Source organism: Anthonomus grandis, chromosome 14, assembly GCF_022605725.1.
Source record: "Anthonomus grandis grandis chromosome 14, icAntGran1.3, whole genome shotgun sequence".
NCBI lineage: Eukaryota > Metazoa > Arthropoda > Insecta > Coleoptera > Curculionidae > Anthonomus > Anthonomus grandis.
In genome coordinates this window covers 20706130-20723940 of record NC_065559.1, presented here as the reverse complement: position 1 = coordinate 20723940, position 17811 = coordinate 20706130, and the positions used below count along the sequence as shown (strand labels likewise).

General features: G+C 30.0%; 3 protein-coding genes across 4 annotated transcripts in view; 2 read left to right on the top strand and 1 right to left on the bottom strand.

Annotated features, from left to right (window-relative positions):
- Window positions 1-17811, bottom strand: part of LOC126744737 (oxytocin receptor-like) — a 504438-nt gene that overhangs the window by 276834 nt on the left and 209793 nt on the right. The gene's annotated exons all lie outside the window — the stretch shown is intronic.
- Window positions 1-17811, top strand: part of LOC126744740 (uncharacterized) — a 270706-nt gene that overhangs the window by 125919 nt on the left and 126976 nt on the right. The window lies entirely within an intron of this gene.
- LOC126744733 (lysosomal acid glucosylceramidase-like) overlaps window positions 8688-17811 on the top strand; it is a 107011-nt gene continuing 97887 nt past the window's right edge. Inside the window, exon 1 of the mRNA XM_050452267.1 lies at window positions 8688-9228. Within this exon, the coding sequence (XP_050308224.1) occupies window positions 8707-9228 (522 nt within the window). The 5' untranslated portion in view covers window positions 8688-8706. The remainder of the gene's footprint in view (window positions 9229-17811) is intronic.

The following is a 17811-nucleotide window of genomic DNA, read 5'->3' as shown; positions in this document are numbered from 1 at the left end:
GGCTACATTTTCAGATGCTGGTACCTGCTCAATATTTAACTCTTCATTTCTTAAAACTTCATTCTGACTAATTTCATTCTCACTGCAGAGACAACCAAAGAGACGCGCAACTATGCGCTAATAAAATATCCGATTATTTTCCATCTTTGTCTCTCTTCGTTAAAGGTGAACGTAGATAGCGCAGATAGCGTTTGCCGCCATAATTCAAACCTCGGCTATTAAGCATTTAATGATTTATTTTAATTAAAATCAGCAGTTATGTCTCAGAAGTCTTATGTTCTAAGACAGAACGGATCATTTTAATTAAAACAAATAAAAAGTTATTGATATGTTTTTAATTGCTCAGAACGATGGCAGGCTTTAATTAAAACAATGCAATTTAATAATATTTAAATTGGGGAACTAAATAAACTAAATATAATTCTGAAACATTTTGTATTGTATTTTTAGTACCTATATGGTATAACTATAATATGTGCATGCATTTTCTTAATTATTTTCATAATTTATAATTTAAGACGGTAACAGTAACATGCATATACATAAATTCAATTAAAATATAGAAAGAGTTTAATTATCACAGTACTATAATAATATGCCAAAAAATATATCTTTTGGTGTAACACTTAAAATAAAAAATGTTTAATGTTTTGCTGAAGATGCTAATATCGTTAGCGAAATAGGTATCCAGAATAAATGAAATTGATTTGGTACAGTGGTAAAACTGTTTTTTTACTAATTAGTAAAAATAGATAAGTCTGTTCTATTCTATAATAATGAAATACTGTTAAATTTGTATGTGTATGAAATACATATACACATGTTTCATTATTTATGATCCAGTATTTCTTTAATCAATAAAAATTAATTAAAAGAATAAAACAGATAACAGCTAAATTTAAAATAGCAGCAAATAGTCAGCACAGATAGTCCGAACAAATGTTATTCTTGTAATTATTTTAAGTTATATTATAAAAATTAAATTCATTTGACTATTTACGTTAGTTTTTAATTTTTTTTTAATGTTTTTTTTTGCAAATTTCTTAATTTTTCCTTTTGAACCTCCATGGAATATCTATCTTTCTGTTCCTAATACAAGTCAAAACACTAAAATCTGTATCCTACAAAAAAACTACAACTACTAACTACTGTAACCATGTTCACCTAAATCCGGTAGGTAGTAGAATACGTAAAATTTAAGCACTCGTCTAAAATTTCAATTAATGATGTAAAACAAAACAAAATTAATCAGCAACAACAACTATTCAGCCATATTGAAATTCACGTGTTCAAGCTGAGCAAGGATTGCACTGTTGCCGTACTTAATTATAATTTTAGAAATACTAGAGAATTGGACACAAGCTATCCCGTATTTTTGCATTAATTTAGACGGAGATGGAAGAATGTTTTCTCTTGACTGCTCTGATAATTAAATACATTTAGCATTGCGAAAGATTAGTATTGTGGCGCCACCTTAGCTCACCTTTTATAAGGGAAGAGAGAGACAACGAAATACAATATATACAGATTTAAGAGAGCAACAACAATAGGATAAAAATTTCTATCTAGTTGCACGTCTCTTTGGTTGTCTCTGCTCACTGTGCGAATCTTCACTACCTGGTTCATACTCTGGATCTGCATCACTGTCAAAAAAGTCTGAAACAGACGATGATCCGCTCTCTGGTTCTACAGTGTCAAATACTTAAAAAGATAGTATTTTATCCCTAAAAGGTTCTTACAATAGCCAACATTAAAATAATTAAAAAAAATCGTCGTGGCCTCATATATCAATATGCTTCAAAATAGCTGCAACATAAATGGCAAGTTAACTCTGTACCATATTTGGTCCTCTTGGCAGTCAATCTGTTAAGTATTCTTTTGCGAGTAAATAGTTTTTAAAGCAGAGTATCCAATTTTAAGTTAAAGTCTCCCTAAAATTTAGTTTACGATCTATTGGGAGCCCAAGATTATTGGCTGAATTTTGAAATTGTATAACATCGTTATTCATTTGAAGTATTTAAAATCTTAATCTGGTGAGCGTCACTACAAAAAAGAATAGCTTTAAATTTGGCTGGATTAATTTTTAAAAGTAGATTTTGAGTTACAGCAAAGATGTTATTAGGATCTATATTAATATTAAGGTTAGCTTCTGGAGCATAACTGAGTTTAAATGCATAATAAATTGGAGTATTATCTGCATAGCAGTGATGTTTACATCTATTTATTTTTTTTTGTTAATTGTGATGTGTATATTAAATATAGCAATGGACCCAAAATACTACCTTGTGGTACACCAGAAATAACGTCAAGTGCCTACGATATTTTTCCATTTAGTAGAACTCTTTGTTTGCGGTTTGAAAGAACAGACGACATTAAGGCCGATTGAGAAAATCCTAAATAATGTAATAAAAATTTGAATTTCTCATGATTCACGATGTCAAATGCTTTGGTAAAATCTGAGAGAATTAAAACAGTTGCCTGATCTTTATCCAAAGTACGAAATATATCGTCTGTAACTTGAGATAACGCAGTGACACAGCTATAGCTCTTACGAAACCCAAACTGATATTCTGGGATGAGATTATTGCTAATTAAATAGCAAGAATAGAATAAATAAATAGAAGATTGTTGAATTCCGTGGGATTTTTAATTTTAGGTAAGGGAATAATATTGGCCTCCTTCCACTTTTCCGAAAAATAGATTTTCTCCAGACAACAATTTATAATATGGCTAAGAGGGCTATTAATCACAGGACAGGAAAGCGTAATAATAGTAATATTTTAATTTAATTATCGGATCCAAATGCCTCACTTTTTATAGTCTGAAGAATTTTTTCTACTAAATCCTGATCTACTAAATCAAACATAAAATCGTATATATTTGGAAAAATTCTGTGCTCCTTAAAAAAATTTATAAAATCGGTATTAGGCTTATTGTTGTAATTGTTTATATTAGTAAAAAAACCATTAGGTTTTTCAACATCTTCTAGTGATATAGGAAGCTGTACATTAGATTTTTTAGAAATATTGATTTTTTTCAACTCACTCCAAATTTCTCTATTACTACAAATGCCAAGTTTATATATTAAATATGCTTTTTTCTCTGCACGAATCGCAGACGTTGTAATATTTCTATACTGTTTATACGTATTCCAGTCCTCCCGATCCTTACTAGATCTAAACCTATTTAGAGCTCTATTACGAAGCTTTTGCATAAACCTAATGGGGGTTATCCAGGGGCTATATGGGTTTCTTTTATTATTAACCTTCTTTAATGGCGCATAGGATATTAACTATCGACTGTGTGAAAAAATCAACGTTAGAGTCAATTTCAGGCATAATATATATACTATGCCAAGGTATTAACTTCAGATCTGACTGAAAACGTAAATGTTCAATATTAGGAAGGTTTCTATATGTAAAACTAAAGCTTTGTGGTTCGGAAATATTAAAATTAATTTCCCAAAAAACCAACAAGTGATTCTGTGACATTCTAACACCACAAGCCTCTATGAGGTCAATATTATAAATTGGCTATTTATATTTATTGCTTCTAATCTCCACACCTAAAGCCGGCTACAAACGGTCCGGCATGCCAGTTTGGACCGAACAGTCCGACTGAAGGTCGGTCGCTTGAAGGACTGTTGATCTGAACTCTCTGTATAAATACCTAATTCTTATTACCTGTAATATAATAATTTTTGCTATATAATATCACTTTCACTGCCATGTGTACCATATACGGACACAAGGAATTTTATTTCTCGGCCATGTGTTCGTGGCTGGTACACATCTATTGTATATTTAAATGGAAATATCGATGGGTCTGGCATAGCATTATACTATCATAAAATGGCCTGGACTTTTTTTAGTTTTTAGAGGTATAGCAAATAATACAATAAACTTGAGATAAACATTTATTTTTCAATAAACATTTATTTTTTTAATGAAAATTCACAGTACATAGGCAAATATAACGTATTTTTTTCATTAAAAAAGTAACTAAAAACGTCTGTTACGAATTTTTTTTTTAGTTTTTTTTTGTGCAAACATGATTGGCAAAGTAACAGTCCAAACACAGAAATGGGCTTCCTTCACATCCATTACATACATAAATAATTCTTTAGGTGTTCTTAACAGCATAATTTCTACCGTGTAGTTCGAGTTTCTTTTGTAACAAGTCGTGCATCTACCTCGTTTGTTAAGAGCATTTTGAGTAAGCTCATGTTTTTGTTGAACTTGTACGGGAAGGGGTGGTTTATTCGTCTGTAAAAGTTGCAGGCACAGATTCTCTTTGAATTTTGTAACCGACATTTTATTTTGGTTGATTGAATTAAAAATAATCAAAGAGTTCATCACTGAAGTGCCAGTTATCAACTCAAATGCCACCTTCCTGTACCATTTGACGGACTTTCGTAATGAGTTTGAGTAAGCTGTCATCTGATCTGACATGTCCACAAATGATTTAGCATTATTATACTCGATAATCGCGGCTGGTTTTCTTTTGGGGCCTTGTCTATGCGTTACCTCTACCATATTATCTTTATGTTTTGTGGACAAAAAAGCACCTCTCTTTTGTCTTGCCATTTCATAACTATTACTTTAATTTTTTGTTTGGCGACGATCTCCCCTTTTTCCAGCTTGGCTTCCACGACATCTTTAGGAAGATTTTTTCGATTCTTGCGCAATGTTCCTATAAGATGAGCGGATCTAGTTTGCACATTTTCAGCTAAGTTAACTGATGTATGCCAGTTATCCGACACAAGTGTTCTTCCTTCATCTAAAAAGGGTTCAATCATTTGCATAACTATCTTTTCCGCAACCGGTTGTCCATTAATTTTTTCTTTGCCGCAATATATTTTTACCTTATTTGTATAACCCCCTGGCAAACAAATTTTAAAAAGTTTTATTCCAAACTTGTGACGCTTTCCTTTATTGTATTGTCTAAAGGACAGCTTGCCTCTAAACGGAATCATGCACACTCATCAATGCAGACACACGACTCCGGAATCATACAACGACAAAAATTAGCGTTCATTTTATCAACAAGACTTTGAACCTTGTGAAGTCTGTCATTTTCAAGACACTCGTCATTGTTTGCTAAGTGAAACATTCGTAAAAGTAATTCAATTTTATATTTATCATAATATCACATTATCACATATCAATTTTATATAAATTCATATTTATCACATCTTCAGAGACAAACATTTCAAAAAATTACAATTCATTTTTACCTGCCATTTCATTTTTCAAATATTCAGGAATGCCAAGATTATAAGGAAGTTCAAAAGTTGCAAAATTTCCTGTAACTGGTCCCCAAACTGTGGCTTGCTTTGCTGTAGCTGTGTTTTGAATCGCAAAGTCGATCATATACGTAGCCTTCGGCAGTCCGCAACAAACTGAATCCAGTGAAACCTCTGCTCCGCTGCTTATGCTCCGCGCTTGAACTATATTCGACGTCATTTTTGTCCTTGAGTGTCCATATATTGTACGCATGGCCAGTGACTAGACATTAGTAGAAATATCGTAATGCTAGGCCTTGTGTACCATATGTGGACACGGCATTTTTTACACAAAAAATTAAAAAAACACATTTTGTTTCATGATTTTGTGTAGTGTTTGAGAAAAAAAAAATATTTTGGCCAACGAGACCCAGTACATTTTTTTTCTCAAAATCAGCATGGTAGTTAAAGTGATATTATTAATTGAAACACTCAAGAACGTATATTAGGCTTTATGTTAGGTAAAAGAAACAGTCCTTTGTAAGTAATTCAGCAAAGAGTTTATTGAGCCAAACGAATAAATTATCTTAATTAATTTAAATTGAAGGAATTTAAAAATTTCTCTTTAAATATATTAGCAATATATGTACCAACGCCAACGTAAGAAAAAAATAAAATTAGTTTCAATAAAAAATTAAACAAAACATTTTCTTTTATGATGAATTATCATGTAACCCACTAAAATAGGATTTTACTCACGCCTGTATAAACAATTAAGTTTCAATTCACTACTTATGACTACGTTGGAGAGTATCTAAAAAATGTATAGGGATTATTCAGGATGTATATACAAGGCTGGATATGTTGTGTTAGGTTTGACCTGTCCCGAAACTTCCTTTGTCTGATTTAATTAAATTAAACATTAATACGATTTGCATTATATCAGCTTTCGTACATCATAAGAATAATATTATTTTAAAATCTAAATTAAAAAAAAATATAATGAGCCTTACTACCCAATTTTATCTGCCAACAATGTCAACTTTATCTAATTACAATCTTTATTAAACTTAAAGATTATTTTAAACCTGTCTTTTTGCATAGTTCATTCACGGGTGATTCCTAATAAGGGTAAGTAATAAAGATACATTCTATTGCGCCACAGTGTTAACAGTATATTAAGAAATAAACAATTTTTTTTCTAATAAAACGAAAAAACGCAACGTTTCGGTCTCAAAAACTATATAATCAAATAAAAATTATACAGGGTGTCCGGAAGCTAAATGCAATCTTTTAAGGGGATGATAGCTGACTTAATTTCAAACATTTTAAGCTAAATATGCGTAGGTCGAAATGCGTTTATAAATTTTTTATGGCAATTTTTGCATTTTTTTCAAGAAATACCAAAATTAAGAACGGTTAACAAATTAACAAAAGACTTTGAAGGTAAAAATCGCAAGTTATATTTTGACAACATTTTTACCCGTTTTGAGCTTATACATTCTTTAAGAGGTATTTATGCTTAAGAGGTATTTATGCCGTTAGAACCGTCAATATATCTAGAAAGTTTTAGCCTACTTTTAAAGGTGACAAAGAATTAAAGCGAGGTCAATTTGATAGGTACATTAGTGACAACAAATTACTGCCCCAAAATAAAAAGACAAGAGATCTGGTCATCTCTTATCAAATTACCATACACCCGAAGATTGCACTGAGGTTAAACGACGAGAAAAAGAGAAGTGCCCTGTCCTAAAGCTCTTACTGATTATAATGGTAACATGAATGGCGAAGATAAGTTTCATCAGCTTTTATCAAGCTACAAAATTGATCGTTAAAGCAATAAATGGCGGCACCGGATTATTTTTTACTTCCTGGATGCTTTAGTAATGCATACATCATATATAATCTCATGGATCCATCTGACAAAGAACTGGCAACATTTTTAGAAGATTTATAAATAATGGCCTTATAGCTCTAACCCGAGTTTTATCTAAAAGAAGTAAAAAATTTGTTAATATAATATCTGTTTGAATAAAAACTTTAATTAAAAAACTTAATTTTATTTGGGTAATTTTCAAGAATATCATGACTTACACTTTAAATATTAAAGTTCTGCTCTAGTTGGGGTAGATTTTCACAGGATTTTTTTCCGCCAGTAACAGTTAATGTTCCTATCATTATTATCAATATACAAATCTATTCGAGAACATTAAATGACTGCTATTAAATAGAAACATCTACCAATTATTGCAAAAACCAGTAACGCTATCAACATCAACCACCATCATCTCAAAGTTCATCGTAGGTTGACGTATTTTATTCATATTCTAAGTCATGTATAAATATACTGACCGTTTTAAATCAATTTTAGAAATTTTTGATTTATCTCACCTAATCTCCAATATTGACCTTGAATCTTGTAATCAGTAACAGCAGTCATATTGATTTGATTATATCTAGTAAGAATCTGAAATCTAAAAACACACAATCAATTTATAGTTGAGAAATAATACCAGCTTACAATATATCTTTAATTGAATTTTTGAACACGAAAACGTAAAAAGTAAGAAAACGTATGCTAAGTTTAGAGATTATAATCAAATTGATTTCCAGAACGTTATTATGAATAACACGGTTAATCAATGGGATCGACTTTATCATGTTAAATACTTAGATGATCAAATTCACCATTTCAAAGAAAATATTTTAGAAGGTATGCGATACCTATGCTCATAATTAATTAAAAAAAAACTTTTTATCCATGGGTAATTAATAATAATAAGCTCAGGCAGATAGGGAATTACACAAAGCACGCAATTATTCGGGAAAAAGCTATATGATTTCATCAAATAGAAAACAGAAGGGGCAAAGATTGCTGGATTGCCATTGATTAGGCTTAAACTAACTAAAAATAAATCCTGTCCGGATTTTCCGAATAATTCGAGTAATGCTTCAGATGTTCGTCCTATTATGATAATTCTAGAGTCTTTAACGAAAGCTTATATTTTAGTTTATAGATTAGGACAGTTTATTGGAAAACACCTTATTTCATAAAGTCGAATAGTCGAAAGGAAAATATCATGCAATTTTAAAATTTAAATTTATTTCAAACATTTTAAACAATATTTAAAATATTTCCCAGTCATTTGATAAAATAATTTTTAATTTTTCTTTCAGGCGTTTTTTACCTACATTACTACCTTAAATTTTTCTCCTTTTTTATGAAATATTCTCCATATGATTTTAAACAACATTAATAACTTAAACAGCTTTGGTCATTCCTCTAATACTTTTATTCAATTGCATTTAAGTACTTTCAAAATTTCAATTAACTTAGCTATTTATTTTAAGATTTAATTGTGATAAAAAATATATTTGCTAATTTAAAGTATTTCAAAGATAAACAGATAAACGTCAGCCAACCACTTTAGGATGCCTATATATTCCGTGCATTTTTTACAAAGATAGTTAGAAATAGAATTATGGGAAAAGTAGGTTATTTTGCAATTTTCCTGGCATTTATTGCCACGGTACAGTCTCAATCTTGTAATAGTCGTACTGTCGATTACGGTATAGTATGCGTTTGTAATGCTTCTTACTGTGACACTGTACCCGCTCTCGAAGAACTTTCAAGTGGACAGTACCAGCTTTATACTACTAGCAAAAATAATGCAGGATTTTCAACTTCTATCGGTACTTTTTCAAATGCGACAGATTCAGCTTCGGTCACTGTAACAGTTTCAAATCTAAGTAGTACTCATCAGACCATAATTGGCTTTGGAGGAGCATTTACTGATGCCACCGGAATAAATATCGTAATTTTATCTGAAGCAGCACAAGAGCATCTGCTGCAATCTTATTATGGGGAGAACGGGATTCAGTATAGTATAGGAAGAGTACCGATTGGAGGTACTGATTACTCTACTAGGGGGTATACCTATTGTGATAACGAAGATGAGACTTTGGAATCTTTTGCTTTACAAGAGGAAGACTTCAATTATAAGGTGAGTAGGTACTTTGCTCGAATTATCAATATTTACAAGTTTATTTATTATTATCAAGGCAATTATAAATATGTGTAAATCCGATTTAGGACAAACGTGTGCATGTAAGCCGTAACACTCGAATTTTATTTTATTTTTTAAATGAACTACTCTTAATGACGTTTTAAAATATAGACATACGGGGAGAAGCTTAATTTTTCAATTAAAAAAATTGTATACCTTAAATTACTAGCCTATATTATGATCATTTATAAATCATTTAAAGGAGCATATTATCTCAGATAATAGAGTTATAAACAGTTAAGGTGTAAAAACTGTGTTATTTATTTTTTTTACTTTAAGGAATCTATTTATTGAATATCGCGACAATAATAAAGTCTAAATAATAAGAAATAATAATAGTAGTAGGCATCTGACAAACCATAGTTTATGGTTGACAAAAGATCAACAATTTTGCGTACTATTGCTTATATGCTATACGATGAGAGATCCCATTTGTAATATTAAAGTGAGATTAGATATTTAGAGAAAACGGGACATCAGATTTTTTTTTTAATTTAGCATAGATATTAACCTTTCGGTACTAACGAGGACTTATTTGACATAAATACTAACGTTGGATTGGACTCACACTCCGCATATCTTTTTTTCAGTGAAAAATTATCAAAAATCGTGTAATACTATATTAGTCTTGGTGGAAATATATAAACACATCAAATATAAATATATTTACACATTTTGAAGGTAAATTATTGAAATCCAAAAGCCCAGAAAATCTTTAATAAAAAATAACAATTTTTAAATTGTAAGAATATCATTATCAAAAACAAAAACAGATTTTCTAACAAACTTTCAATATAAACAAAAGATGATTACATTTCAAAAAACAAAAATAAAACTTTTAACCTAAACTCTGACTAAAATAATATCGTCAATCTTCGTCACTTTCACCAGCCATACAGTCACTACACATGTAATTGGCATGTTCCAAACAAATACGTTTGTTACAGTATGCACAGCTAAATCTTGTTGGTCTATTTTTCTTTCTATCACAATAAAAGCAGCGTCGTTTTATGTTTGCGGTTTCTGGTTTGGGTAACTCTTCCTGCAGTGGTAAATGTAAAATTTCTCTAAGGCGAAGTCTAATGGTACGTGGTATCCGATTATTAGTAGCTCTTCGTCGTATGTGTCCGTCTAGTAACTACATACCAAGATTCTCCAGAAATATTCTTCGAGGTGTATCATCCATATATTTTGAATTGCTCTTGAAAATAACGAAGGAGTTCATTCCAGCTATATTAAGTTGCATAAAAAATATAACCATTGGCCAGCGACGAGTAGCTCTGGCACAATCATAGGCCGCACACATCTTGTCCACTGTATCAACCTCACCTTTAGTTTGATTGTAATCAACTATTATTTGTGGTTTTCCAGTTTCTTGGTCTATTTTGTCTTCATTATGGTGCATAGTAGCAAGATAAGCACATTTTTATTTTTATCGGGAATATACGATACTATGGTTGCTTTGTCTTGAAATGCAAACATGCTTGTCTGGTTGGGTCGTTTAGCAGGTTGGACAAATTCAAGTGGAAGTTCTCTTTTATTCTTTCTAATAGTACCAAGAATCGTGAGTTTATGATTTGTTGAAAGGGCGTTAGCAACAGCCATGCTGGTCAAGAAATTGTCCATGGTAATGTTTCTGCTGCTTCCTGAGATGGGGTGACAAAGACGGGAAAGGACGGAAACATTATCAGTTTGAACTTTATAAGGTCCAATCGGTTGTTACCCAACATAGATTTCCATGTTCGCAGTGTAAAGCAATTTTGCGTCCACTAAAGAATATAATTTGATACCATATCGGTTAGGTTTATTGGGCATATATACTCGAACCCTGAATCTCCCTCGGAATGCCACTAACATTTCATCCACTGAGTTACTTATTATATTGGGTATTACGTCACTTATAGCAAAAATCAATTTAGAAATTTTTATCTCACACGCTCAACAATTATTGAAAAGAAGAAGAAAATAGACTTATTCACGTATTTAAAAGAAATATGAACTTAAATCTGTAACGATACCGTTCGATATACTTAATTTAATTTAAGTTCAATAAGTTTTAAATACAATAATTTACTTGAGGTATAATAGATTTTTTTATATACCTAGGAGCTGAGGTTCAATCTATTAATCTCTGAGCTCGTTTCTTCTTTTCAGTATCCTACCTAACTTTGTTATGAATATTATAATTAAAAAACGATAAAATACAACAAGAAGACCTACTTTTTTTAAAAATACCTAATTTGAACCAACGTTTCGGTAGTTATATCTACTACTGTTATCAAGGTAATTAAAGTAAAATTAAATTAAATTAAAAATAAAATATACTTATCTTTCAAATTTTTAGTAATCCAGTCTCATCAAAATTTCTTCCTAATTCGAAAATACTTTATATATTTTTTTATATGATTTGACGGTTTATTAATAGTTTGACAAACTATTTTGAAAGATAACAAAATTTTCAAAGGTTACTTATTTAAAAATTAAAGGGGTGTGATCTTAATGTAAATTAATCATAGAAAATACATGAATATCAAATATTTTAAATCATTAATTAATTTTGAGAATACCCTGATCTACCTCTCTCTTTAGCAAAGGAATCCATGTATTATGAAAATCAACCGAACAAGTAGCTAAGCATTTATCTTCATTTAACATTATAAATGCACTTTCCTTTAGCTTACGTAATTTTGAAATTGGTTCCTTTGCTAAAATTGAGGAAGCATTCCAGTCTATTCTGTGGTTATTGTCGAATGCATGTTGTGTAATTTTTGATTTTTGAAAATCATTGTTTTTTATGTAAGATTTATGTTCATTAATTCTTTTTGGTAATGGTCTACAGGTTTCACCTATGTAAAATTTACCACAAATACAAGGAATTTTATAGATTACATTTTTATTAAATTCATTTTCATTGAAAGGTTTAGTTTTTGTTAATAAGTATCGTAATGTGTTTTGTGATTTAAAAATAGTTCTTATATTAAATTTTTTAGAAATTCTTTTTATCTTATCAGAAAAACCTGGAATAAATGGTAAAATAAGATTTGTCTTAAAAAGTGGTTGATTCAATTTTATACGTGGATTATCAAACTCTTTAAAGCAATTTTCTAAAAATTCTTTGGGATAATTATTTTGAATTAAGATATTTTTAATAAAATCTTTTTCAGTTGTTAAATATTGATTATTACAAATAATGTGTGCACGATCATATAAACTTTTTACCACTCCTTTCTTTACCATTATTGGATGATTAGAATTAAAATTTAAATATCTATTAGTATGAGTTGGTTTACGGTAAATTCTAGTTTCAAAATTTTGTAAATCCTTTTTAATTAAAATATCAAGGAAAGGAAGCTGACCATCAGCCTCCTTTTCAAGAGTAAATTTTATAGTAGATTCTTTTGAGTTAATGTAATTTAAAAAATTTATAAGATCTATTTCGTTATGGTGATATATTGAAAAAATATCATCAATATATCGCCACCATATTTTAGGTTTTTTATCAAATGTATTAATAATTTCAGATTCAAAATTTTCCATAAATATATTACTTAAAATTGGTGAAAGAGGAGAACCCATAGCCATACCAAAGTTTTGTTGATAAAATTCATTATTGTATTGAAAATAAGTAGTTTTTACACAATAGGTTAAAAGTTCTAAAATTGTATTAACGCTTAGTGTTGTACGTTCTGCCAAATTATTATCATTCTCTAATTTATTTTTAACAATATTTAAAGTTTTGTCAACAGGAACATTAGTAAAAAGACTTACAACATCAAAACTTACCAATAGATCATGAGGGTTAAAAGAAATTGTAGAAAGTTCTTCTAAAAAGTGTTGAGAATTTTTAATGTAAGAATCAGAATTATTAGTGTATGGAGTTAAGATATTTAAAAGATATTTTGCAAGAGGATGAGTAGGTGAATTTATGCTACTAACTATAGGTCTTAAAGGAACATTTATTTTATGTATTTTTGGTAAACCATAAAAATGTGTTGATTTACTATTATGTGGAGTTAATTTAAATCTATCAATATTAGAAAATTGGTTTTTATGCTTTTTAAGTAAATTATAAATTTGTCTTTCAATTTTTTCTGTAGGATCTTTAGATAATTTAGAATAATTGCCATCATTAATTATTAAATTTAATTTATTTTCATAAGTGTTAATATTTAAAAGAATAGTAGCATTACCTTTATCGGCTGGAAGTATTTTAATATTATTATCGGTTTTAAGTGTCTTTAAAGCTTTTAATTCTAAAGAGTTTAGATTTTGTTTAATTTTAATTGGTTTTTCAATTTCTATCCTTGCCCTAATTCTAAATTCATCTTGTTGATCCCTTGGTAAGTCTTTCGTTGCGTTTTCTATAGCTGAAATGATATTTATTTTTGGAGTAATTGAGTAATTAAGACCTTTAGAAAGAACAAGTTTTTCTGTATCAGATAAAACTCTATCTGACAAATGAATAACAGTTTTATTTATAAAATCATTATTATTTGTGTTTAAAAGTTCTTGATTTATATTTTCATTATAAAGTAGATTTATTTTATTTATGTGAATTTGTTTTTGTTTTTGAAAATTATTTAAATAACTATTATTTATACAGAAACATATATGATTGAAATCATTTTGATTAACTAAATTAAATAAGTTATTTTTTAATTTTTGTATTTCATTATTTAAATTAATTTTATTATATCTATGAAATTGAATTCTTTCTCTTAATAACGCTTTACTTGCTCTTTCTAAGATTTTATATGTTTTATTATTTTTGTATGATGTGTGTAATCTTAAGCATTTTGGTATTAAATTATAATTTTGCATTTATGTAAAAATGTTATACTATTTTCACTGTGAGATAGTTTAATATACATTTTTTCTAAACGTCTAAAAATATCTAAACAATTAGGCCCATACCTTTGATTTAAGTAAAATCTGTATTGTTGTGACGAATTCATAATGAGTTACTTATTATATTGGGTATTACGTCACTTATAGCAAAAATCAATTTAGAAATTTTTATCTCACACGCTCAACAATTATTGAAAAGAAGAAGAAAATAGACTTATTCACGTATTTAAAAGAAATATGAACTTAAATCTGTAACGATACCGTTCGATATACTTAATTTAATTTAAGTTCAATAAGTTTTAAATACAATAATTTACTTGAGGTATAATAGATTTTTTTATATACCTAGGAGCTGAGGTTCAATCTATTAATCTCTGAGCTCGTTTCTTCTTTTCAATATCCTACCTAACTTTGTTAGGAATATTATAATTAAAAAACGATAAAATACAACAAGAAGACCTACTTTTTTTAAAAATACTTAATTTGAACCAACGTTTCGGTAGTTCTCAGCTCCTAGGTATATAAAAAAATCTATTATACCTCAAGTAAATTATTGTATTTAAAACTTATTGAACTTAAATTAAATTAAGTATATCGAACGGTATCGTTACAGATTTAAGTTCATATTTCTTTTAAATACGTGAATAAGTCTATTTTCTTCTTCTTTTCAATAATTGTTGAGCGTGTGAGATAAAAATTTCTAAATTGATTTTTGCTACAAGTGACGTAATACCCAATATAATAAGTAACTCATTATGAATTCGTCACAACAATACAGATTTTACTTATTTCATCCACTGTTGTGAGCTCTGAAATACAAAAATATTTAGACAAATTAAAATTGAATGAATCAAAGATCTCCCGGATCGGTGCTAATTTGTCATATTTTTGTCTCACTATTCTAGTATTTTTATTATCAAAACGAATATACTGCAACAAAAATCTGAATCTTTCCCGAGACATTGTCAAACGAAATATTTCTATGTATTTGTTCTAAATAAGTCGAAGCCATTTACCCGACTATTTTTTGACATCGAACATATATAAAGCAATCCTATAAGCGCTTTCAACTCAATAATGTCTGTGGGCCTTGCTGATCGGTTATTTGGACTTAAATTGCACATTCCAATGTAGATATTTGTATTATCAACAATGACATGCAAAATTTCATTTGTGAAAAATAGACTCCAGATCTCTGCGGCAAATTTTAACTCTTTTGCATTTCCCTTTACCCCAGGGAGAAACTTGATAATATTTAGGGCGCTTGTCCGTACCTGAGAATTTCCTGGATGCTTTCTCCACCTGGTTTGGCCATCTTTTCCAATGTAATATGCAGCTTTTTCGTGCGCCACTTCTTCCATTATTTCATCTGAAAGATCCAAGATGTTGTTTGGGTCATCAATATCTTGCTCATCATCCGTGTTATGATCTTGAATCTCTTCATCATCATCCTGCAAACTCGAGTCGTCATCAAATGGCTCCTCATCAGTCGCAACCTCATCGAAGAGTTGGCCAAGATATTGTTGTTCCCTTTCGTAATTCATATTAACCACTGTATCCGAATATTTAGGTTTATTAATTTCCAAAAAGCAGAAATTAATTAAAAATTATTACCTTAAAAAATTAGCATAAACACTAACGTGCGGAGTGAGAGTCCGCATAAGAGCCTAACTCCAACACGGAGCACCCTACTCTGTTTACTACTTAACACTAAATTGGAGCGCCCCCAATCGCAACAGGTACTGAGCGGTACAGCCGCCTACTCGGAATTCTACGGAAAATACCGGCCAGTTTTCGGCCATGCGGACTCGCAGTCCGCACGTTAGTACCGGAAGGTTAAATAGAGCACCCTGTATATATAAGTATTTTTAAATTCGCAATGAACCTAAATCTTTTGTGCTAAGATTGTTCTACTAATCTCAAACGATTTTCAAGATAATTTTTATTATCCATGATTTTTTTAAAATATAATTGAAATTTTTTTAATACCTTATCTTATCTTATCATTTATTAAAACTTGAAATTCTGAGTATAGAACCTCAAGGTGTCCTGTGTTATTTTTTATTTTCAATGATCGAGTGTCACTTAAAATTTGTAAATTTGCCGCTAGATATAAAAATGCTGACAAGTCGTTTTTTTTAAATTGAACATCCTGCATATTATCAAATAATCTAAAAAATCATTAAAATGTCTTTCAAATATTGTATCATGTTTCTATACCTAAAAATTTCTTCTTCTTTACATTTCATCTCGTCATGAGTGGCTAGAAATCATCAAAGCAATTCACTTTATTAAGAACTGTTCTAGATAATTGAATCCCGAAACAAAAATCATTTATGATTAAATTGCCTAGCATTTTTATTCCAGGATCTTTTCTGTAAACTCAGATGCGCAGAAAATAGAGGGTGCCAAAGTTACTGTATGAGACGCATTAGAGATTTTTTATTTTGTTGCACATCAAACGAACGTACAATCCATAACGTACAAAACGTCATTCACTTTACCCAGAACAAATAATAACAATATTAATTATTTGTAAAATCATTAGTATCTTATAGATTTTATACATGTATATAAATTTAAAACATTCAGTAGATTATTTATGTTTAGTCTGGGGATGTAAAAGCAAGCAAAGTAAATACTGAATCGGACGTAATAATTCAGAAGTGGGATTTGTCCGCGTTTTGTAATGAGTTTGTCGGAAAAAAGTGAGTTTTTGGGTAACAAGAGTACTGTTTTAGTGTCTAAAAAGCGCCGTTCAAAATATCACACGGAGAAAAACAATGAAACTCGAAAAACACGTGCGGAAAGTAATAATTCTCTTAGTTCCGCGTCAGAGTATGAAGGAGATGTGTGTAAAACGCGTAAGATCGCAAAAAAACGGCGAATTGAAAAATTAATTTCCGCGAAAATGTGTTAAATTTTGGAGCAATTTAAATCTCAAGACCAAAATTCATTAAATAATTCTCATTCAACTGGGATGCCTTCCAGCTCAAATTCAAACCTAACTAAGATTGATATTGTGCCAATGTTTGACTCAGAGGTTGGGGATGTCAACTCATCAAGTTGGGTCAACAAAATTAATTAACTAGGAGCTATCCACAGTTGATGTAACAAAAGCATATTTTCTCCAATCCAACATTATTATTCAAAGTGTTTCTTAATAAGGAAGCGTGAAATTTTGGACTACAATGCCGTGTCATGCATTATTGACGGTCTGACCTAAAAATATCAAGGGAACGCGAAGTCCGGAAACTTTACATCAGCCGCCGAACTTTTCCAAGGATTTTGTGCATGATAGTATCCCATCATCAAAAACCATCCGATGCGGATAAAAATAGTTTGAAGTGCCACATATGTAAGAAACCGGAGCATATGTCAAGAAATTGTTTCTTCAAGTCAGGAAGCACCATGGATAACAAAACTCATTCACACCAGGCTGCCTCATTTTTTGGATGATGACCAGAGATTAACGAATGTCGCCATTAAAAAATTTTATAATAAATTAAAAATTCAATTAAAGCCTTCCAGTATCGTAGTAAAAGGCTTTGGAGAACAGTTAATTTTTCCCAAAGAAATCAGTAATGTAAATTTTAAATTTAAACTTTTATTTGAATTTTGAGGTCATTATTGGACAGCCAATTATAAACTATAAACAGGGCAAAAATTTGG